This window comes from Penicillium chermesinum (assembly GCF_028974085.1).
Source record: "Penicillium chermesinum strain IBT 19713 chromosome Unknown utg000002l:1.0-5270490.0:1.0-5274688.0, whole genome shotgun sequence".
Lineage (NCBI taxonomy): Eukaryota > Fungi > Ascomycota > Eurotiomycetes > Eurotiales > Aspergillaceae > Penicillium > Penicillium chermesinum.
This window is the reverse complement of record NW_026695312.1, coordinates 2,066,641-2,088,007: the sequence shown is the minus strand read 5'-3', so window position 1 is coordinate 2,088,007 and position 21,367 is coordinate 2,066,641. Positions and strand designations below refer to the sequence as shown.

The 21,367-nt window shown below is 52.1% G+C and overlaps 10 protein-coding genes across 10 annotated transcripts; 8 read left to right on the top strand and 2 right to left on the bottom strand.

The window, feature by feature from the left end:
* Nucleotides 1-142: 142 nt before the first annotated feature.
* N7468_001599 (uncharacterized protein) lies at nucleotides 143-569 on the bottom strand (the record flags this gene model as incomplete). Its single annotated transcript, XM_058470896.1, has 2 exons — nucleotides 143-244; nucleotides 306-569. The coding sequence occupies 2 exons, from the start codon at nucleotides 567-569 to the stop codon at nucleotides 143-145; spliced, it is 366 nt and encodes a 121-aa protein (XP_058334037.1).
* A 920-nt stretch (nucleotides 570-1,489) lies between these two features.
* Nucleotides 1,490-2,218, top strand: N7468_001598 (uncharacterized protein; the record flags this gene model as incomplete). The annotated part of the gene is made up of 1 exon (XM_058470895.1): nucleotides 1,490-2,218. One exon carries the CDS (start codon nucleotides 1,490-1,492, stop codon nucleotides 2,216-2,218), a length of 729 nt encoding a protein of 242 aa, XP_058334036.1.
* Nucleotides 2,219-2,478: 260 nt separating this feature from the next.
* N7468_001597 (protein-transporting protein BCP1) lies at nucleotides 2,479-3,447 on the top strand (the record flags this gene model as incomplete). Its single annotated transcript, XM_058470894.1, has 3 exons — nucleotides 2,479-2,550; nucleotides 2,601-2,837; nucleotides 2,893-3,447. 3 exons carry the CDS (start codon nucleotides 2,479-2,481, stop codon nucleotides 3,445-3,447), a joined length of 864 nt encoding a protein of 287 aa, XP_058334035.1.
* Nucleotides 3,448-3,607: 160 nt separating this feature from the next.
* On the bottom strand, nucleotides 3,608-4,659 carry N7468_001596 (chorismate mutase ARO7; the record flags this gene model as incomplete). The annotated part of the gene is made up of 3 exons (XM_058470893.1): nucleotides 3,608-3,685; nucleotides 3,745-4,396; nucleotides 4,577-4,659. 3 exons carry the CDS (start codon nucleotides 4,657-4,659, stop codon nucleotides 3,608-3,610), a joined length of 813 nt encoding a protein of 270 aa, XP_058334034.1.
* Nucleotides 4,660-5,183: 524 nt separating this feature from the next.
* mdv1 (uncharacterized protein) lies at nucleotides 5,184-7,623 on the top strand (the record flags this gene model as incomplete). The annotated part of the gene is made up of 7 exons (XM_058470892.1): nucleotides 5,184-5,311; nucleotides 5,359-5,488; nucleotides 5,572-5,686; nucleotides 5,733-6,176; nucleotides 6,233-6,430; nucleotides 6,490-7,292; nucleotides 7,348-7,623. 7 exons carry the CDS (start codon nucleotides 5,184-5,186, stop codon nucleotides 7,621-7,623), a joined length of 2,094 nt encoding a protein of 697 aa, XP_058334033.1.
* A 773-nt stretch (nucleotides 7,624-8,396) lies between these two features.
* N7468_001594 (uncharacterized protein) lies at nucleotides 8,397-10,377 on the top strand (the record flags this gene model as incomplete). Its single annotated transcript, XM_058470891.1, has 2 exons — nucleotides 8,397-9,190; nucleotides 9,270-10,377. 2 exons carry the CDS (start codon nucleotides 8,397-8,399, stop codon nucleotides 10,375-10,377), a joined length of 1,902 nt encoding a protein of 633 aa, XP_058334032.1.
* Nucleotides 10,378-10,852: 475 nt separating this feature from the next.
* Nucleotides 10,853-12,056, top strand: N7468_001593 (uncharacterized protein; the record flags this gene model as incomplete). Its single annotated transcript, XM_058470890.1, has 3 exons — nucleotides 10,853-11,145; nucleotides 11,199-11,861; nucleotides 11,915-12,056. Coding segments are annotated over 3 exons (1,098 nt in total), but the record flags the coding sequence as incomplete, so codon positions are not given.
* A 482-nt stretch (nucleotides 12,057-12,538) lies between these two features.
* Nucleotides 12,539-14,152, top strand: snf4 (AMP-activated serine/threonine-protein kinase regulatory subunit SNF4; the record flags this gene model as incomplete). The annotated part of the gene is made up of 6 exons (XM_058470889.1): nucleotides 12,539-12,685; nucleotides 12,933-13,060; nucleotides 13,115-13,269; nucleotides 13,372-13,728; nucleotides 13,802-13,911; nucleotides 13,967-14,152. 6 exons carry the CDS (start codon nucleotides 12,539-12,541, stop codon nucleotides 14,150-14,152), a joined length of 1,083 nt encoding a protein of 360 aa, XP_058334030.1.
* A 479-nt stretch (nucleotides 14,153-14,631) lies between these two features.
* On the top strand, nucleotides 14,632-16,956 carry N7468_001591 (uncharacterized protein; the record flags this gene model as incomplete). Its single annotated transcript, XM_058470888.1, has 3 exons — nucleotides 14,632-15,679; nucleotides 15,842-16,177; nucleotides 16,265-16,956. 3 exons carry the CDS (start codon nucleotides 14,632-14,634, stop codon nucleotides 16,954-16,956), a joined length of 2,076 nt encoding a protein of 691 aa, XP_058334029.1.
* A 504-nt stretch (nucleotides 16,957-17,460) lies between these two features.
* atfB (bZIP transcription factor atfB) lies at nucleotides 17,461-18,931 on the top strand (the record flags this gene model as incomplete). The annotated part of the gene is made up of 2 exons (XM_058470887.1): nucleotides 17,461-17,844; nucleotides 18,113-18,931. 2 exons carry the CDS (start codon nucleotides 17,461-17,463, stop codon nucleotides 18,929-18,931), a joined length of 1,203 nt encoding a protein of 400 aa, XP_058334028.1.
* Between the last annotated feature and the right edge of the window lie 2,436 nt (nucleotides 18,932-21,367).

Sequence of the window (21,367 nt, the reverse complement as noted above, 5' to 3'; positions counted from 1 at the left end):
TATTTTGGAAATTTTTTTGTAGGATTTATTTTATGCTCTCTCAATGCTTCAAAGTCGTCATATCGTACAAAGTTTCCCCTTGTTGTTGAAGACTTCGACATTGGGGGTATCAGGGTATATCATCGCATCATACTCGAATAATTTATTTCTTGATGCCCTTCTCACGCAGACGCTGCTCATCCTCAGCCTGCAGCTCTGCGTCAATTTGAGCTCCCTTAGAGGGCTGGTTTCCGTGGAGTTTGGCCTATTTGACAATCATGTTAGGCAATTGCGAACTTGGAAGATGAGTGACAGTGCGATCTTACCGGCTTGGTAGCATCCTGCTTGGAGAGCTCAGCCTCGGGATTGTAGACACCGTTGTGGTGGTGGTCAGATTCGGGCTTGCGCTCCTGGGAGGCGAGCTTGTTGGCAATGGAACGCTGGTCCTTGGAGTCGAGGTTCTGGTGGCTGTGGGTGGTGCCCTCCTTGTAGCGCTCGCGCTCGTTGAGCACAGACATGGGCTCGTTACGCTGGTCACCAGCCTCGTAGAACTGGGGAGCGCCAACGCTTGACTGACCGGCAGAAGACATTTTGTGGAAGAGATTGAGGTTAAGAGATCGAGATAGATTGACAATTGAAGAGGTGATGAAGAAGATAATTAGGCCATTTCATGGGCATGTATTATATAGCAGACCCAAGCTCTGGGCTGTGATGTCATGTCCAAGTCACTGAGATCATAATTGTGGGGCAACCTCCATGGTAGCCAGAACACCCAAGGAATGCCAGACAAGGTGATGTCGTGTGCGCCTCGGACCCTTTTTTATTCTTGCTGATGGGGAATCCAGGAAGCTTGCTTACAGGGCAATCGTGGTTTTGTGACATCGTTCGTGCACTTTGGGCGCAATGAGGCTCCACTTGTATACTCCACCCTATTTGGTCATAGGCGTAGACGGCCAAAGGTTTCTCTAATCTGGGTTAGGCCAGCGAAGCTGATATAATCTTGACCGTGAGGGACTGTTTTCCGACATACTGGCGTTTGGGGAATCAACACAACCCCTTGTTCTTCACCTATCGCGAGAACTTGGAGTGGTAGAGCCTTTGTTGTCACGACCACGATGATCTTCGGCAGCTCTGCCCACCAATGAATGCCCTTCCGGCTTCAAGTTGGCAACAATCGCTTATCACAAAGCCAGCTTAAATTCAATTCTAATCAATTCGTTCGAGGTTCATATATGTAGCTACTGCTCACGCTCAGTAAGCTCACGTAGTATCGAAGCTCCAGAACCGAGGAGTCGATTAGGCAATGACTACGCCCCGCTCCGCCATCGGAGCCCAAGACTGGCCAATTGATTTCAGCTAACTTCCGCAGCTAGCGGACAACAGGCCGGTCATGCTGTCGCCTCTTTCTCCTTGGGCCAGAGCACTGTCTAGAAACATAAGGCCTCTACAGACATTCGTCCAGCTCTCGTACCCTCTGGCCCGGTATCCCTGCCTAAAATCAACCGCCGCAATGAGCACCAATTCTCAACCGGCAGTCCAGCCCCGCTTCCAAACACTCTTCACCGAGCTTGAAAAACGGTTCCAAGCAACTAGCCTTGGTGACGATAAATGGTATATCCTGGCCACCTCGACCATAGCCGCCAGCCCCGACCCGGAGAGCGCAGAGCAGCTCTACCTGCACCTTATAAGCCAACCAGCATACTCTACATCACCGGCCCGCCAGGCCTTAGTCCGACGACTCCGCGAGGCATTGGTAAAAGCAGTGCCTATTGTCGGAGTCTGTAAGCCTATTGAAGCTATCCTGTCGATCAGCAAGGTCGAGCGCGACGAGGACAAAGATTACACATTCACCCGCAAAGACTGGCAATGCGACCAAGCGAACCATGATCGCGGCGCAGCATGGATGCAGAAATTGTATGCGCGCAATACGGGCGGAACTCTCAATCTTTTCAATGCACACAAGGACTTCTCATGGCTGTCTGAGGAGATCACCTATGGCTTATATCTATCGGATCGCCAGGTCCTGGATGACGTGGATACCCAGTTGGTTGTGCTGCCCGGCATCATGAGCCAGAATCTGCCTAACGAGACTCATTGGCATATCCGTGGAACGAGGCGACTTGGACTTCCTAAGTCGGAAGTCCAAGTGATTTGGGATTGTGTTCAACTAGTGGCTCAATTTTTCGAAGTGAAGCTGAATAAGGTTCCTACGGTTGAGGCGGTTGAGTATGATGTTTGAGGGTTGATTGGACCATGTTAAGGCCCCTATTTAGAATATATCATGAGCATACACCAACTTATTACTGTCGAACCACCAAGTCCAATATAGATTAAGCCCCCTTGAATAACTAAAAGAGACGCAAAAGAGTGCTGGTTCTAAATCGTGAATCTGGGGCAAGCAAGGTGATAACGATAAGAAAAAAAGTTCGAAAGCAGCCGAGGGGCGGAGAACCCAATTTCCAAATTTACACAACCACCAACAAAACGAACCCCCTCACAATGGGCAAGCGTAAGCAAGATCTTAGTGACGTGCCTATGAGCGGCACTGCTGACGACGATGACTCTGGCGACGTAAGGACACCGCGCCGCGCAAACATGGACAGCCCGCTCACCTCGCGCAGGACACGGAATTGATCAATGTCGACTTCGAATGGTTTGACCCGCAGCCTGCAGTCGACTTTCACGGCCTCAAGAACCTTTGCCGCCAACTATTCGACAACGATGCACAAGACTTTGACATGTCTGCTCTGTCAGACCTGATTTTGTCGCAGCCAACACTGGGTTCAACTGTCAAGGTCGACGGCAACGAGACGGATCCGTATGCCTTTTTGTCTGTTCTCAATCTCCAAGAGCACAAGGTATGAGCAAGAGCCGCTTATGAAGGTACTTGCGCTAATTATAGTTGTCTCATAGGATAAACCCGTCGTTCGTGACCTGACAAATTACCTCAAGAATAAATCTGCATCCAACCCTTCTCTGTCTGCCCTCTCCGATCTTCTTTCGCAAGACCCAATCCCTCCAATTGGCCTAATTCTTACCGAGCGATTGATCAATATGCCTGCTGAAATTGTTCCGCCTATGTATAATATGCTGCAAGAGGAGATTGCCTGGGCGCTTGAGGATAAGGAACCCTATAGCTTCACACACTACCTCATCGTGTCGAAGAACTACAAAGAGCTAGAGTCCAAGCTCGATGCTGAGGAGTCGCGACCACAAAAGAAATCGAAGAAGGGCGGTGATCCGGCTCAGCGCTTCTTGTTTCATCCAGAGGACGAAATTTTAGAGCGCAATGCGGTATGCTCCGGGGCCTTCGAATACACTCATCAGCACGATGAGGGCCACTCGGACTCCAAGCGAGCTTTCCAAGAGCTCGGTATTGTCACCAACGGTAGCTTGATCCTGATAGAGGCTGCCAAGTTTGAGTCAACGGTTAAGGCTATGATGGAATACTTCAAGCCACCAGCTTGAAAAACTGCGCGAGGCGCTCAAAATTCATGTCTCTTTGATGAAAGATCTATTTCTTTGTTTTGCTTCGCCTAGCTGTCACCTTTCCACGGGGCAATTGCTTTTATAATCGAACCATCAGTAAGAAAAAAAAATGTTCATAAATCATGAGAACCCCTCCGCTTTACTCCCATTGAGTGCCCTTTAAGCGTTGCATGAGGTACTCGACCTCAACAACCTTGGTCAGGGGAATGACACAGTCCTTTCAACATGTTAGCCAATCCATGCAGGACACCGCGAAAAGCAATGGCTTCAACCTACCTTGTAAATAGCAATGACGGCGTCACTATTGATCTTCTGCCCCTTCTCAGCGGGGAACGCAGGGTCAGTGCCATACGTCTTCGCCTTCAGGCCCAGCCGCTCCAAGACCTTCTGCTCGACCTTGGTATCCGTGATAGCGGCATCAATACCATCTCGGTCTCCCGCCTTGATCAGCTTGACAAAGGTCTCCGGGTCTTTCTGGAACTTGGACTCTGCCACAAACTTGCCAAAGTGGATGCGGCGGGATAGCGCCTGCAGGCAGGCCACATCGCAGGTGGCCGTGGAGCCGTAGTTCTCCTGGGCCTCGCCGCGGTCTCCTTGCCCAAACTGGGGGCACACCGCGGGGAGGATCTCCTCGATGTATCGCTGCTTGATCGTGGCGTTCACGTTGACATTGTTGGCATGGAGGATACGGGGATACTGCAGTGGCTGCAGGACGGGTTCCTCGAGGACGTCGGGGAAGAAGGGGTATTCATCGGGGGATTGGTAGCGGCGGACACGAGATTGGATTCGCTCTTGTTCTCGGAGAAGGTAGTCCATCAGCGAGAGGGAGCTATTGGGGATTTTGACCCCGCCGGGCTGGTAGATAGTCTTGTTGAGAGGGAACTGGACGCGTTCGATAAGATGGAAGGTGATCGTATCCTCTAAACGACTGCAAATTGAGTATATTAGCTATGATTTCCTGGTTTGGGTCTTTTATCGAAGTTCACGTTTCGAGCGTCGAGTGACAATTGCGTCGCGACTTCAAACTCGTCCCGCGGGGAGGGGCGGGGAATCGTGTAAATCATCATGAATGCGAAAACGAAGAGAACAACGTCCAAGAGATACCCACATGAGCTGGAAACGAATGTTGGCCAGATCCAATGCCTTGGAAGCATCAGAGAGATCAATTGCGGTATTCATGGCCGTATCCATGGCTTGTGGAAGTTGGTTGTGAAGTAGGTGAGAGGTAAGAATCTCCAAACACTGCGAAGTCGGCGAGTTGAAGACCACCGCCTATTTATGAGAACCTAAGGCCGTAAGAATGCCATGGCGGTCCGTATTTGATTTGATAGATCCGGTCCATTCTGCACTCTAAGATACATGCTTCCCGTGTTTCAAACCTTACGCAGCAAAACGGACGCAGCTGCAAGCTTAGTCTATGAGTATGGACGGGGTCGGTGCTGGCGCACTAACCAGCAGCAGCCTCAGCGGTGGGCTTGCAATGGCGGGCGATAGTCGCATAAAGCAACGGGATCTGTTGATCTGTTTACTGTGGTATGGACACTTATTACTGCAAAGTAAGGATGCTATTTCTTCCTGTTGATCTCGTAATTAGCTCTATAAGCTAATCCAACGAGGCTTTTCTGCTCAAGTAAACGTAGGTCTAGTGCAAAAGCTGGCCAAACGGAGCTTGTGCCTCTACCGCTCTCCACCCCGTTCCGACGAAGTCCCAGCCCATGCAACCTGCGCCTTGCTGCGCACTCACTAGCGTTCCGATCGGCTATACGCAAGTTGACTCGTCTATATTCCCCAGGGTTGTCAAGAGTCCCTGGCCCGAACCACCCTCCGCGGCGCTCGGAACGCGGTAAGGTATCGCGTGGACACACGATTGTCACTCCTGCAACATCCGAGCTCCAACTTCTCAACCGCGCATGGGGCTTGGTTGATCCCTACAACTATGGAGAATCACCGCCGTGACGACTCGCCTTCCGGCCTTTCTGATATTGTAGAGGGCGAAGGCTTGCTCGGTACGGGCATTACAGTAAGTCTGTCTCTTTTTCTCTTTCTTTTTTTGGCGGCTATGCCCCTCTAAAAGCAACCCGACTGACGACCCGACAATAATAGACCCGTCATATCGAGGCATTCGGCCGCAAGGTGACCTCAACCGCAGGTCACTTAATAGGCCCAGCCGATCAGCAGCAAAGTGCCATCTACCAAAATGCCATGACCGACATCCACCGTGAGCTACGTCGGCCGGCGGCGCAGCGCAAAGTCTTCTCCCTCAGCCCAGACCACCCCGACGGATCTGGTGCGGTCGAGGCTGTCGACCTCTGAAATCCAATCGCGTGCTCTCTCGTCACTTCCTGATAACCTCCTTCACGACCTCCCCGAAGACTCGAGCTCCTATTCTCTCTTCCAAGGCTTCCAAGCCACGCTCCCCGAAGATGACCACGCACATAAACGATCGCACCGGAGGCGGTCGTCTAAGGGCGGAAAGCTCTTGAAAGATAGCGAAAAAGGAGGTTTGCTGACCGCTGGCCCGGCCGGATTGAAAGAAGAGCGCCAAGTACTTAGTCGTCGACTAGACATGATGGGAGTCCGGAAGAACATGTGCAGCGCGGAGATACACGAGATCGATAATAAGATCGCCAACTTGCACAAAATGCGTCAGATTGTTCTCGACCGATTAGCCGGCCTAGAAATGGACGAGGCCGCCCTGGAACATGATTGTGAGTGGATTCGGACGACAGATAATGCGAGCCTAGCTTTTACTGACTTGGTGCAGTGACCGAGATTGATATAAAATTAGATGAACTTCCAGAAGAGTCTCTTGGAGAGTCTACGATGACTGAGACACCCAAATCACTGGAGGGCCAGGAAAATTCTTCAGATGATCCGGCCATGGAGGCCTCTTTCATGTCGGAATCGATATACGAGAAGATTCCTTCAACCCCTTCAAGGAGTCTCCGCCATAGATCTATAAGTATGTGTGATCTCGGGCTGAATTATTCTGATTCAATGGCTGACAAATTCCTTTACTAGGAAAACGCTCCATGCCCATCCTCCATGAACACTTTGCGCCGGGGTCATTGATCAAAGAAATCGAAGCGCATACGGATATGGTTACTGCGATTGACTTTGACTATCCGTTCGGAACCATGATTAGCGCCGCACTCGACGATACCGTTCGGGTCTGGGACATGAACGTCGGACGGTGCTCGGGACTCCTGGAAGGCCATCACGCCTCAGTCCGATGCTTGCAGATAGAGGACAATATCGTTGCGACAGGCTCGATGGATGCATCCGTCCGATTATGGGACCTGAGCCGTGCTCGGACCGCCACCAATGACAGCAGCCGCTTAAACAAGCATGAGCGCGTTGAAGACGACGAACAATCCGCCCCCGTACTGCCCTCTTCCAACCTGGAAGACTGTCATGTGTTTTCGCTGGAGGCACATATGGATGAAGTGACTGCCCTTCATTTTAAGGGCGATACTCTCATCTCTGGATCTGCCGATAAGACTCTGCGCCAATGGGATCTGGTTAAAGGCCGATGTGTACAGACCCTGGATGTCTTGTGGGCAGCAGCACAATCGTCTTCGTCGACTTCTGACGGAAGCTGGCGCCCATCTGGCCGCCTTCCAGATGCCTCTGCTGACTTTGTTGGGGCAGTTCAGTGCTTTGACGCTGCTTTGGCCTGTGGAACCGCTGATGGCATGGTGCGTCTCTGGGATCTTCGTAGTGGTCACGTTCATCGAAGTCTTGTGGGCCACACCGGCCCAGTCACCTGTCTCCAGTTTGATGATGTGCATCTGGTGACTGGTAGTCTTGACCGGAGCATTCGGGTAAGTTCATTCCATAGCTGGTGCATACTTTCTTCCGTCGCTAATCCTTCCACAGATTTGGGATCTACGAACGGGATCCATTTACGATGCATTCGCCTTCGAGAAGCCGATCACAAGCATGATGTTTGACCAAAAGCGAATCGTGGCCGCTGCCGGTGAGAATGTGGTCAAGGTCTACGACAAGGCTGATGGACACCATTGGGACTGTGGTGCTGGCGTCGGGCTGGACGACGAGGGCCCAATGCCCTCGACGGTCGAGCGTGTCCGCATCAAAGATGGGTATCTTGTTGAAGGACGTAAAGACGGCACGCTGGGTGCCTGGACCTGCTAAAGCAAAAAGATCTTCAGATCTAGGATCAGGTTCTGCTACAGCTCGGCCTGTCTCCCCTTGACATCTGCTATCCTTTGGTCTCACTGTTTCAGCCCTGTATTCTGTTCTTGTTGTATAGTAAATCGATTCCCTGTCTAGAAAGATGGAAGCAGTGAGTAGGCGTCTTGAGATGGGCTGATATTAGATCTTTGGACTGTACTTAAGTGATATTTCTACAGCTTCGTTGGGGAGAATAAAGCTGTAGAGTGGAATGTCGTACATATCACCTAAAACGAGTGAATAAGATCATAATGAGTTTCATCCAAATTCCCCAGCCTTTCGTCAATTTGGTCTGATCTTGAATTCCATTCTGCCGATCGCAACCCTTTGCAGTGTTTGGTGCGGGATCCACCCAAACTGGCTGCGATCACGTTCCGTCGCGCGCCTGCGCGTTTTGATTGTCGCAAAGTCTGGAACCGAGCTGCTAGGCATTTAGCGACTCCCACTTGCTAAGCTGGTATATTACCTTTCTACTCGTCAGCGCTTACCTCCAGGTATCCTCTGAACGATCCTGGAGTCAGGGGATTGTCGTCCCTTGGCAACAAGAGTGGCTGTCTCTACACTGGCGTCTATGCCCCCGCAGGGTCCATTAGACCCTCAATATTGAGTGCAGTCGTTTGAACAACATAGGGCTTCTTGAAGTCTTTATTCAAACTGCCTGTTGTTTTTGGAACGGCCCGTGAAAGGTATCGCGCGCAAGATCTGACCAGGCTCCACGCTGCAACTCGACTCGGATGGCTGTACAAGTACCTCGAGCGACGTCAAGGCGCGACCTGAGTGCCTACGAAGATATCGACGATTTCCAATTTACGCCACGAACAGCTTGGAAACCACGGAAAGGGCCTCTTGCCAAAGGGCCGCAAAAGGAGAAAATGGCTGGACGATATGGAAATCGTGTCCGGCAGTCCAGACGAGAGCCCACCCCTGATGAAACCCAGCTATTCGAGACTCTACGTGAAGCGACCGCTTCTCCTTCGAAAGACAATCAACAATCCGACTCTACACCTTCACCTCCCGTTCCGAGAACCGTATCGACGGACTCTAGCCCCGCTGCCGACCCTCCTTCCGCACGTCGCTTGTCAATAATTTCAGACTCTCCTCTATACCCCTCAATACTTCGACAAAGCACGTATGACGGTCCTGCTGGAAGCACTCCAGATCGCCAGTTCTCTCGCCAAAGTTCGATCGATAATGCGTCAGAGGTGTCTTGGAACCTAGAGCGGGATGTTCACGAGGACGATTTACAGCGGACTAGGCCACGGAAGTACCGTGGTGAACCCCATGGGCAGAACATAACAGCTCCCCCCCGACGACCTTCGGGGATAGCCGGAATTTCAATGATCGAAGAGGAGGAAGAGCCAGAATCAGATACCAGGTCTGTGTCTGCTGGAGAGCCTACTCCAGAAGCTACGCCTGAACCTGAGCCTAGCGCCGGCTCAGGTCCTCGACCAATGCCTGAATCACCCCCCACATCATGGACCGCACCTGTGCGCACGATAATTCCACAGTGGTTTCGTTCGGAGCGCACGTCAGAAGAGCACGAGTCAATCCCGGCTGCTCCTAGAGAGAGCTTTTTCAACCGGTTCCTGAATACCACTTCTACGCAGCAAAAAACCCACGAAGACGAGCCCAAGCCCCCCCGGGAAATCTTGGAGCCCCATGTGGATCCTGGCTGGCTTGGTGCTACTATTGTCGTTGGCTTTTACTCTCTTATCACCGGCTGGTCTGGTGCAGAAATTTGATATCCCATGGCCTTTTGGTCACATTCCGTTCGAATACACGCCCAACATGACTGACTCATCTGCATTTGTGAGCTTAGAAAGCCAACTCTCCAGTATGAATGCTGAATTGTCGTCTTTGTCCAACGAGCTAGTGGCCATCCGATCACAGAAACCGCCAGAGTCAATACCGACAGAATACCCCGTGGACCCAGGCCTACCAGGCAAACAAATCCACAGAATCAACTTTTTATCTCCAACCTGGGGAGCAGCTATTGACCCATACAATACTGCCCGGACGGCCGGTAGCAAATACAGTCGCCTCCAACGTTTTCTGACGAATGTGGCTGGCATCAGGCCCGCTTTCCACGGCCCCTACCCTCCTATACAGGCTCTTCTACCTTGGAAGGAGCCAGAGGAATGCTGGTGCCACGATGATACTTTCTCTCAGATCTCCATCGTTCTCGGCCACGATATTGTCCCAGAAGAGGTTGTGGTTGAACACATCCCAGAAGGAGAAACCTTGAACCCGGGGTTTGCGCCACGGGACATTGAATTGTGGGCCCACTACCAGATCGTGCCTGTTGTAGAGCCCGTCGAAGAGCCCGAAGTCGCTTCCTCTTGGTTCTCTATGTTCGGAGGATCGGCGGGGAACAAGGCACCTGCCGAGGCTGATTTACCTTCCAAGGCACAACCGAAGGCTGACTCCCGTACTAGGAAGGATCTTCACGACATCCTGATGAGCTCCTTGCGTATCTCCAGCGAGTCCGAGCCAGAAGGTTCCTATTCGGATGACCCGGCTCTTGGGCCCAGTTTCTACCGCATTGCCACAATGAGATACGACATTCATGCCTACGACCACATTCAGCGATTCCCTGTGAACACTGTCATCGACATTCCAGGAATCCGGGTGGACCACGTTGTCTTCCGCGTAAAATCGAATTGGGGGGCGGAGCAAACGTGTATATACCGACTAAAACTACACGGGCGAGTTTGAAATCGCCGTCACGCATGGCCATCTGGTCTGTGTGAGCTCTCCACGTACTTGTAGTATTAGATGTGCTTTCGATCTTGTTTTCCGAGTGGCTTTAGCGAAAAGAGCGGTATCAGGATTAGCAGCGACGCATTTGCATTTAGCGTGGGCGGCGTTAAGGATAGGACAGAAATGAGAGCATGAATTGTCAATTGACCTTAGGCCTCCAATCCTGCAGGCCCAAAACCGACCAGGGGTTGCAGGTTGCAGAATGCAGCTCTCAAACGCCCGGGCGCTTTGACCTGGCATTGGGCTCGATGTGCTGTACTCCCGCTGGGCACTTTTAAGCGCTGGACCCCACAGTGGCTATAAGGATGTAAACAAAGTCCTTTGCGCCAGGAAACCTGAATGTTATTTTTGTTTCCTCCTGTTAATTGTTCGTCCTCCCCGGCTCTTTCTCTTCCCTGGACTTCCCCTCCTCTCTCTCTCGGAATTGACAATGGGGGTATACTTCCAATGTTCCTGGCACTGGGCTGAAGGCCTTCCTCTTGATGCCCCTAGATCAGAAGAGGAAGCCCTAGCCCAGATCGACCGGCTCTACAAATCCGGTGTGCCGTTTTTCAGCAAAGAGATGATTGGCGACGCCTGGGCCAAGATCCAGCAACTCAATGCTCCGGGCAGTAAGATCCAGCTCAAGGGCCCAGATGGCATAGTGATCGAACACGAGACTAGGACTGGCGAACTGCCGGACCGATATCGCGACTCAAAAGCCTCCCAAACCGAAAGGGTTCTGTAAGTATCGTTCTCGCGGCTCAAATCTTCATCGTGAACTAACGGAAGAACAGACAGAGACCTGTTCTTTCTTACGTGCCCTATGCGCATCTAAAACACCGGCTATACTGGCAGAGCTACTATGATGAGGATACACCGCCCTGCTGTACCATAACGCTCATGCACCCTACCATCACAAGACGCATAGGCACCCACGAGCCAGTACCTGATCCGGAGCTGAGGCTGGATCCGGAGCCCCGGAGCCAAGGTGAGCTGTTAGAAGCATGGAGTAAGAAGCAGTTGGGCTGGATCAAGAGCCCTATGTGCTCCAATCTGAAGCAGATTCTCTCATCATCCGCTGCAGATCTAGATATCCGTCAGATCGTGGGGTTCTCGCTGGGGTCGATCTCCCACGATATAGATGACCGCAGCGGCTACCAGCACGCGCTGCTACTGACTCTGCGCGATTGGCTGCTGGAGGAGCGTGATGCCGTCGTGCCTTGCTATGTGCAGGATCCGATCTATACAGAAGGTGATAGTGTCATTATGAAGGAGAATGATGTGGAGATTCTGGATGACCCGTTGGGTTGGTTAGCGATAGACGACACATCCATTGTGGTTTCTATAGCCTCTAATGTTGCGAGCAAGGAGATAGTCGCCGACATTGCTCGTCCGGCTATAGTCATCTGGGGCCGGGTAGGGGACAATAACTATGACCAAAGAGGAAAGCTTTCTCTGTAAGTAGTGCTTGATGCCCTGATGTGTCCCTGACTGATAAGGGGTTTGATAGGACCGATCCTGACTCCCCGAGAGTCCGCAAGATGATGGAGGGCTATGAAATGTTTGAATTTGGAGCTGATGACCATGTGGGCGATGTAGTGGTCTATGTCCGACGGCGCAGGACCAAGTGCCACGAAGGGAGAGCCTGTCTTGGTATGAGCAAGGTTTAACACCAGTTGACTAATTAGCTAGGTAGTTAAACTAGTCAAGCGAATTGCGAGGTACTGGGCATCTAGAACCTACCATACGGTTGAGATGGGCAGTGATGTTCCAGGCCGTTGATCGGAATCGCCCACAGTCTAAACAATCTACACATTCGTTCGCCCATCGCTGACTTTGTACGCAGTATTCCTGTAGCGCGCGATTATGTTTATGGTGGCCTGAACAATACGGCGGCTACCGGATTGTGGGGTCCGGCGCGTATCTGCTGGGAACAATGCGGCTATGGCTTCGACGCCTTGGATTGCAAACTTCGGAGCGCCGTTCGGACCTTTCCTTGTAGAGAAGCAGAGTAAAACCAGAATAGCCCTTCTTTGTACCGGAGGCTTATTTCCCCCAACTTCAGCCCTTCCCGCCCCTCTCACCCTTACCTTATTCCATCCCTTGGTCTTTCTCACACCACCCCACTTCGGTCATGACGAAGGCGGAAGACGCTCAACCTCACCTCACCGAGCATTCTGTTCCTCTCGGTCACGCGCCTTTTGTGCAGCCATCCTCGTACCTTCGCCCTCCAATGGCCTCCGCAGAGAGACCAATCGATCGAGAAGAGCGACAAGGCCTGGTAAGTTTTGCGCCTTTTTTGAGGCCAAGAATTGGCTCCCCGAAACCCCCGCACTCAGCTTTCGAATTCCCAAATTGTCATCCCACGTCGCCCCGCAAATCAGCTTTCTCCGAAAAGCTTGATGCGATCATGGGTCATTCAGACCGAGTCCATCGTCAGACTCAGGTCTCACAATTGCAACAGCGCACCTTGTTTGGGGCACGGGACCGGAGCCTATCCAGATCGTGACTAACGCAGCGTCAAACAGCGTGCCATTCGCAATTTTCTCAAGGTCCGAAATTCCTACGATGTTCTTCCTCTCAGTTTCCGCCTCATCATATTCGATACCTCGTTATCAGTCAAGGAGAGCTTGAATATCCTCATCCAGAATGGCAAGTGGCGCCAGCACTCCAAGCGACATTAAAGCACGGGCTGACTGAAATCGGGAAGTACAGGTATCGTTTCAGCTCCGCTGTGGGACTCAAAGGCGTCTAGGTTCGCGGGTCTCCTGACTACCTCCGACTACATCAATGTTATTCAATACTACTTCCAAAACCCCGCCGCGCTGGATCAAATTGATCAATTCCGGCTTGACAGCCTGCGTGGTGCGTCTATCCGTTCCGGTGCATTTCGAGAGGCTGAAGGGCCCAGGAAACAATAAGGGCAGCGTATCGGGATTTGCTAATGTGATTTCTGCTTGTATACAGACGTTGAAAAGGCATTGGGCGTCGCGCCTCCTGAAACTGTCTCCATCGACCCTGAACGACCACTCTATGAAGCATGCCGGCGTATGCTCCAGTCTCGTGCGCGCCGTATTCCCCTCGTTACAAACGACAGCCAGACCGACAGATCACATGTCCTCAGCGTTATCACCCAGTACCGTATTTTGAAGTTCGTCGCCGTTAACGTTCCAGATACACAGATGTTGCGTCGTCCATTGGGGGAGCTCCTGATCGGCACATATGAGAATATTGCTACAGCCTCAATGGATACACCTGTCATTGATGTTATTCATATCCTGGTGGAGCGCAGTATCTCCAGTGTGCCGATTCTGAACTCGGAAGGTGAGCATATGTTTTTCCGGCGCCGATCCGAGGCATTCCAACAGGATCGGTCACTAATCTGTATCGAATGTAGGCGTCGTCTACAATGTCTTCGAATCCGTGGACGTAATTGCTCTGATCAAAGGAGGCGTGTATGACGAGTTAGGTAACACAGTAGGAGAAGTCTTGAAAAAGCGATCTCCGGTAGGTTGCGAATTATGTTCGTTGTTGATACCAGCCAGCTAAGCCTAGCGTCTAGGAATTCCCGGGTATCTACACCTGTTCGCTAGAGGACGGACTCGACACCATTTTTGATACCATCCGCAAATCTCGGGTCCATCGTTTGGTGGTGGTGGACGAAGCATTCAAGCTCAAGGGCGTTTTAACCCTGAGTGATATTCTCCACTACATTCTCTTGGAGGGAGAGCCTGACGAAGCATCATAAGGCATTGGCCGTCCGTGGATTCCCTTTCACGCTTATACATATGACTCCCTCTTGCATGAAACCGGCGTTTTTGTTGATTATTTCGTTCGTGTCTGGCAGTGCTGTTATCAGAACATTGATCGCCCAGAAGCTCTAGGCTGTAATAAGGGCACCTGTGCTATTTGAACCTCTCATAAATGTACAAGAGTACAAAGGTAATACCACGGTGTCGTGTGGTCGGAATGGGCACCTAATTCCCTCGCCAGAAGGCGCCGAGATGCGCAGGAATAGAGGTTCTTCCACCAGTTGACGAGGGCACCGTCGCTCCTTCCTGTGTTGTATAGATATACACCTTCCCATTCTCAGAGAAAATAACATACTGTACAACTTCCAATGAGAATCATCCTCGCAAACTTCTACACCTCTGCTCATCAGTTCCCACCTTTGACTTATTAGCACCAACCAACCTTCTAATCTGCCTTCCAAGCAAGCTTGCAAATATGCCTTCGCTACTGTCTATTTTCCGACCCCCTAAGAACAGAACCACCTCTGCCCCTCCCGGGAACTGTCAAGCCTGTCCTCAACGCCGCCGTGGACGACCTCTCAGCACCGACGGTCCTCAGACCACGGTGCCAAGCGAGGAAAAAAAGACGCTCATTCATCTCCATAACACACTGCCAACTTTGGTAACAGACGATCGCACTTCGCAGGCCCCGGCAGCAAGTGAGGAAAACGCAGCGCCACAGGAGGAGCAGAGTGCGTCCAACGAGTTTACAGTCCTTACCCAGACCGATGTTCAAGCCTCGCCAGATTCATTGGACGTCGCCAGTACACCACCCATTGGATCCCCCAAAACAGTGCACTCCCAGAGCCATGAGGGAGAGAGTCGTTCTCGATCTCGACATAGTTCTCGCCGGCTCAAAAAATTCATGTCTCGTTTACACTTGGGTCAATCCCGGGCCCAAAGCACAGTATCTGAAAGCTTAACCACTGCAGTTCCCCAAATATCCCGGGTTCCCCAGGTGCTGCCCTTTGCTCAAAGCCCCGAACCGACGACTGATCCTATCAAGAGGGATCCTCCATCAGGCGACCATCAGCCAATCGAGCGTGAGGCCCTTGAGCAAAGGAACGTCAGCGCGCAAACTGTAGAATCTCAGGAGTCAAATCACACAACGGAAACTGTCAATCGCCGTCCCTCTCAACGGAATCCACTGTCTCTCAACGAGCTGCCGGACGATGGGTTTTGGTCTGGCATTTTGCACTACGAGGGAAAAGTCGAACATGTCTTTGAAGGTTCCGATCCTTTCTCCGATGGGAAAAATATTGATTCCCGGCATCAAGGCGTTGCATCTTCCTCCAGATACACTGGCAGCGAAGATCAAAGCACCCGCGGCACGAGACATTCACTCACTTCGCAGGCTATCAGTCAAGCCGAGAGCACTCACCTGCCATCTTTAAAGTCGTCCAAATCTCGTAACAGCGCCCAGGCGGAGCCATCCATGAAATCGAGCAGGGCTACTTCCATGGCCAGCCATGCAAGTAGAGGCAGTCGGTTGAGCAGGATAGACCCATTAAGAGCTACTGTGGCATTCAACCAGCTGTCCGGTCAGCTTAAATTGCCCATTAGCATCCCTCAAGAGGACTCTGAGGCGGCACGATGTACGGCTAATGTCTCGCATGACTTTATTGCAACGACTGACTGTTGAATAGCGGAGGTGAAGACGGATGCCGAAGAGGATGAACACGTTCGGGGACGATTTTCATTGTACCCGCGACGTTCTCGGACAGGTCAAGTAAGGACATCGAGATCTCATGTTACCCTTGGAGAATCAACACGCCATCCTGCCCCGAAACTGCGACGAACCAAGACTCTTGCCAATCTACGCCTTCGTCAACCGCCTATGACCTCATTGCGAGGGAGGACGGTTGAGACCCTTGCACGCATTGGGGGGCATGCCTATCTTATGTTGCCGATGGACATCGCGCCCGCTCCGTTGCAATTGCCAGCTTGCTTCGTGGCGACCATAATACATCTGCGTAAAGCTAGTAAGTACCGGAGCTGTTCCCCAAGGTCATTTCCATGACCTTCAGGTCATATATCGTAGTCTAGCCCGCTGACTCGGGTTCCTGCAGCTCCCCATCCGGCCGAACTTTTCGTTGAGCCTGGTGACATCAAGGCTGCCACCCGCCTGTACAATCACTTCGCGCGCCAAGTGCTGCTTGCAGAGAAGGATGAGCGTAAAATCGCGATGACGACGCGTGTGGTCTCGATGCCCGCCATCGAGTCTGAGTCAAATGCAACAGCCATACTCAGTGTAGGTTGGGTATTCAATGGGCTGCTTGCCGGTCTACCAGGTGGGATCCTCGGCTCTGCCCGTCTCTACCACATCTTGAGCTCGATCTACCTTCAGAACATACCGAACCCTGGTCTAAGCCGGCTGATTGCCTTGGCCATCATGGCCCTGACCAGTGAGACGCAATGCGCTCTGATATGCGGCGTCTTTGCGCTCTTCACAAGCTTGTTGCAGGATGCGGGGGACCGTCAGCGTCAAGGGGAACCGAGCCAAAGAGCTCGGGACTGCGGCCCGGTCTGTGGCGAGCACGTTGACTCCCGATGGACTGGCGCGGGTATTTGGACCGCTGTTAATCGGCGGGCAGGATCGCGAACGAGCCACACAACGTGCAGTGGAACAGGAGGTGGAAGAGCAGCGGGTGATGGAGCTGATGATTACGAATTGGCGACCAATCTGCCGGACTCTTCGCGAGTTGACAGGGTACAACCCAGGGCCAGGAAGACGGGAATAAAAACCAGTGGCATGATCTGATGCACGAAGACTTGGCCTGCTTTTGCTTCGGGTCTGGACTCTTTTGTGTTGAGAGATCTGCGTAGAGCGTTGAGGTGATTGGGGGGGATGAATATCCAGGGTTGTTGGATTTCTTGCTTGTTTTTTTTCCATCCTATTGCTAGGCTAGGGTCTTATAGCTATCGAACTCCGGCCGTGTCTTGAATGCTAGTAGTGTACGCAGTATGCTTTACTTCTTGTTGCGGGTCCACTTGAAACCCAGTTTTAGTTACATTCTGGCAGATTCTGGTAGATGTAGAAGGCTGACGGGGCCATCGGAGGGACGTGAGTGGTTGGCTTGACTTCCCGGTTCGATAAACCGACCCTAAACGCCCGGCCCAGAGCGCCCGCTGATTGGCTGGTCCAGCTTGCCTTTGGAGAAGCTGTACTTGCTGGTGTTTTTCCCAGTGATGTCAAGGAAGAGCTACCCTCGTTACTGGGGTAGATATGGGGAGGGGCATTGCAGGTTTTCTTGCTCCAGTTCTTATGCAGCTTAAAGTGGCCGCGGTCTCGCCTGCCATGGCACATTCCATCCCCGCTGTTTGTCGCGGTCTACAAATACGCTTGCCAACTTTCCCTGTATCACTGCTTTCCCCCTCCCATCCTGGCCCTGTCCTACACATCCGGGCTTCCACTCCTCGCCCTGTCCACGTATTCGCTCGGATCTACTGGACCGCTGGAAGTTCTGTCCGACCGTGGCTCCAATCGGCCGACCGCAACTCGAGCGTCCTCTGTCTCAAGCACCAAGCCAGCCGGATTCAACCGTGGTTCTCCTCCTGCCATTGCACCCAACCTGGGAATCCGACTTCTGTCTTGACGCCCAAGACTCTGTGCGCGCGATTGGGAGGGTGGGCTGAACTATCCCCACACGTGCCTTTGTACCTGGCAGCCTGATAAAAGCTTTATGCTGGACCTTGGATTGCGAAACATAGCACGACCCTCCTCTGTTCAGCTCCTCTCGATAGCTCCTACGATCCACTGCTATGTCGAATGGTAACCTGAATCCCCACATGTCGAGCGAGTTGTCCATCGCAGATCGATTGAATTCTGTTGAAGCGTCGCTTTCTGCCGCCAGCGCATACTCCGGACAGTTTATGGGACTTCCGATCCCAGAAGACGAGAACCTGTGGACTCTAAGTCCTGTGTCGCCTACAATGGGCACCGGGGCTTGGACAAGGCCGATACCGCCGCTCTATGTACCTCCGCGCTCGAAAGGGATCTCAAAAACGCACAAGTCCGAAACGGTCAGCCCACGCCTCCTCCATACGAAGATCAACATCTCCACGAGTCGTCCTCTTTCGTTCTCGACACGGCGAGCCGACGACGACGTGCACGAGAATGCCAGATGGCCGCAGACAGCCTGAGCCCGGATCTAGACGACTCGCCCCAGCTCGAACGTGCGAAGAGGGCCAAATTCCTCGAGCGGAACCGGCTGGCGGCGAGCAAATGTCGACAAAAGAAAAAGGAACATACCCAACAACTCGAGTCTCGGTATAAAGAGCAGTCAGAGAAGAAAGAGCAGCTTGTGGGCGAGATTGCTCGCTTGCGCTCAGAAATCCTCAATCTGAAAAACGAGGTGCTCAAGCACGCTCAGTGTGGCGACGAGCCCATCAAGCTGCACCTGGCTCAGATGGTGAAGAAGATCACTGACACCGATGGCCCGGCTCCCCGTTCTCTTTCCGCTGCCGATTCCTCTATCGAGCTGATGGATGGTTCCATTTCACCGGAGGATACTGCCCTGACGCCGACGCCGACTACAGGGGCGCAGCCGGTGACTTCGGCCCTTTCGTTTGGGTTTGATGACTCTTTGGAGCCCGCTTCAGCGGCTGTGGCGCAAGCTCTCGAGCAGGAGATGCGAGAGGAAGAACTTCGTCGGAACTCCAGTGCCTCCATGCTATCGGAATCCTCCTACGCCTTCTCCGCAGATGATCCCTTTGAGGACCTCATCAATGTCTAACCCACTTCTTTTTTTTTCTCTCTTTTCCCGCCTTTTTCTTTTTCTCATGATAACCAATGAACGCGGCGTCCACGAAATCAATCTTTTGATTCACTTGTTTGTTTATTTTTCTTTCTCTTTTTTCAAGTTTGCGATAGGCGGGGTGATTTTCTCAGCGAGGCGTTGAATCCGGATGGTGGCCGGCGTTAATATCGACGGCTGTGGTTATGGGACTGGCTACGGTGCAGCATGATTCCCTTCTCCTGGGCTGCCACTACCAAGGCTTTTTTACTACCCTCGATTTTTGCCTTCTTTCTTCACGTGTCTTAGGACGTTGCTTTCATGTGAACTACAACTGCGATTCGGAACATGTGGCTTTTTGCTGGAGCCGAGGCTCTCTTCTTTACTAGTACGTTGATAGGACTTTCAATGCACTGTCTCTCATGAGAGGGAAAACTGAACTATCGACGCCTCCATGCCCAGATAGGAATTCAATCCGGTCTTTCAATCTTTCAACGACCATACACCGCGCGCCTTGTCGAATTCATCGCTTAAAACCCCGACAGGCACAGGATAAAGACCCGTTTATTCGTTGGGGCTTCTCCCCCAAGAGAACCATCCCAGCCCAATTTCAAACTCTGCACCATCGTCAAAATATCCAACCCATTTATGATGATCTCATCTTTCAGCATCTCATCACGTTCCCGCCTTCGCATGCGAGGAGCTTTGGCTTGCATCGTTGCGAATCATCTACATTTGCGGGGGATTGTGGGCCTACCTTGATACAGTAGAGTGATGGTCGGTCGTCTGGGTCGAGGAGGTTGAGGAATTTTCCGCTGTAATGTATATTGATCCTCTCGAGTGGGATCGGCATGGTTGTATCATGAATTTATTTGGTTACTTTTCGCAGTCCAAGGTTGGCTCTTGATACTGAGGATTGGAAGCAAAAATCGGATGGTTCAGGAGGGAAGCCCACGACAAGGACCGATTGCCGAACCTGTCGGTGAGCAGAGACCAATTCTATTGACGATGGGATAGCTGACCCGAATCAAGAATCCGTAGGGTCCATTGTGACGGAACTCGGCTAATTGCAAAAGATGCTGTCCACCAGGCAGAGTGTGTGGCTAGTATCAAGTGCCCCAGCTTTCGTATTTCAAAGCAGCACGCAAACGTGAGCTTCTTCCCCCTCCAGCGATTTGGCCATGCGAGCAGTTGGAATGCCGGCATCAAGCAATCACCGAACATGTCGGGCTTGGGCCTCAGCATATTGCTTCTTTTCATGACCGCACTACTGTGAGCTCCCGGGCTGTTTCTCTTCTCTCTTCGGAAGCAGATCATCTTGCAGTTCTCGCTCTCAGAACCAGTGATCAGAAACGCTGCTGTGGCGGGATATGCATTGTATTATCCGTGGAGATGAGCCCATCAGTAGATGGTATATCTTTAGTGGAGACTCGTCATGTCCTTGCTGTACGACAGAACGTCAAAGCGATGAACTACCTGCGGACGAGGCTGGATAATATCTGCGACTGTACAGATGGAGCACAGCTGGTCCTCATCACATGTCTCTTATTTGTTTGTCTCGAAATGCTGTAAGAAGATCGCAGCACAAGTCCGCAGTGGTCCGAGGAATCTATCGGACATTCTGGCTCAAGCTTCTCTCCATGACCGCTGGGGCATTCATCCTGGGATGTCCGCCATCCAGAAGCTGGGTGGTCTCATAGATCAGCTGACCGGCATATTCGCTTGGATGGATGTGGATCCAACGCCTTTTGGCTGAGGAGAGCCTGTCGTTTGCACGGATTATTCGCAAGAGCAAAAGGCCGTGGCCTCATCATACCAAGAGGAGCATACTAGACATAAGCAGCCGGACACTGGGAAACCAGATCCTTGACTGGGCTCCCCGGCACTGCTTAGAATTCGTGGGGATTCAGAGAGCTCCCTTGTCTAGGATGTATGCAGTTGAAAGTCCTCCAAAACCATTGAGCCCTCTGGCTTTCTTTCTTGCAGCAGTCAGAATTCATGATTGGGGGTCCGGGGGAAAGACAACCCCCCCCTCGCTGTAGTCGCCATACTACTTGGATTGCGCCACTTCTATTGCTTCTTCCAAGTCCACACTTGCCGAAATCCCACAGAGCTTAACTGCAATCGGTTTAGCTCGTGTGAGAGAAAGGTGTCATGCTCTTGCGAATAGTTAACCCTTTTAGATTGATAACCTCATCCGTGCAGACGCCAAGATCCTCCGGGGTAACCGTGACCTTCACTCTTGATCCGCCTCTCATTCCTTTCTTGTACATGGTGGCCATGAAATGTCGCCAGCCCTTGATCCACCGCAACGCTATTGCCCTACTTGGTCAAGACCCCCGTCCAGAGGGGAGGTAGGAGCTGAGGATGATTGGGCGATTTGTGCAGGAAATGGCGAAACTTGAAGAGGCAGCATACCTACGAGCGAAACTAGAG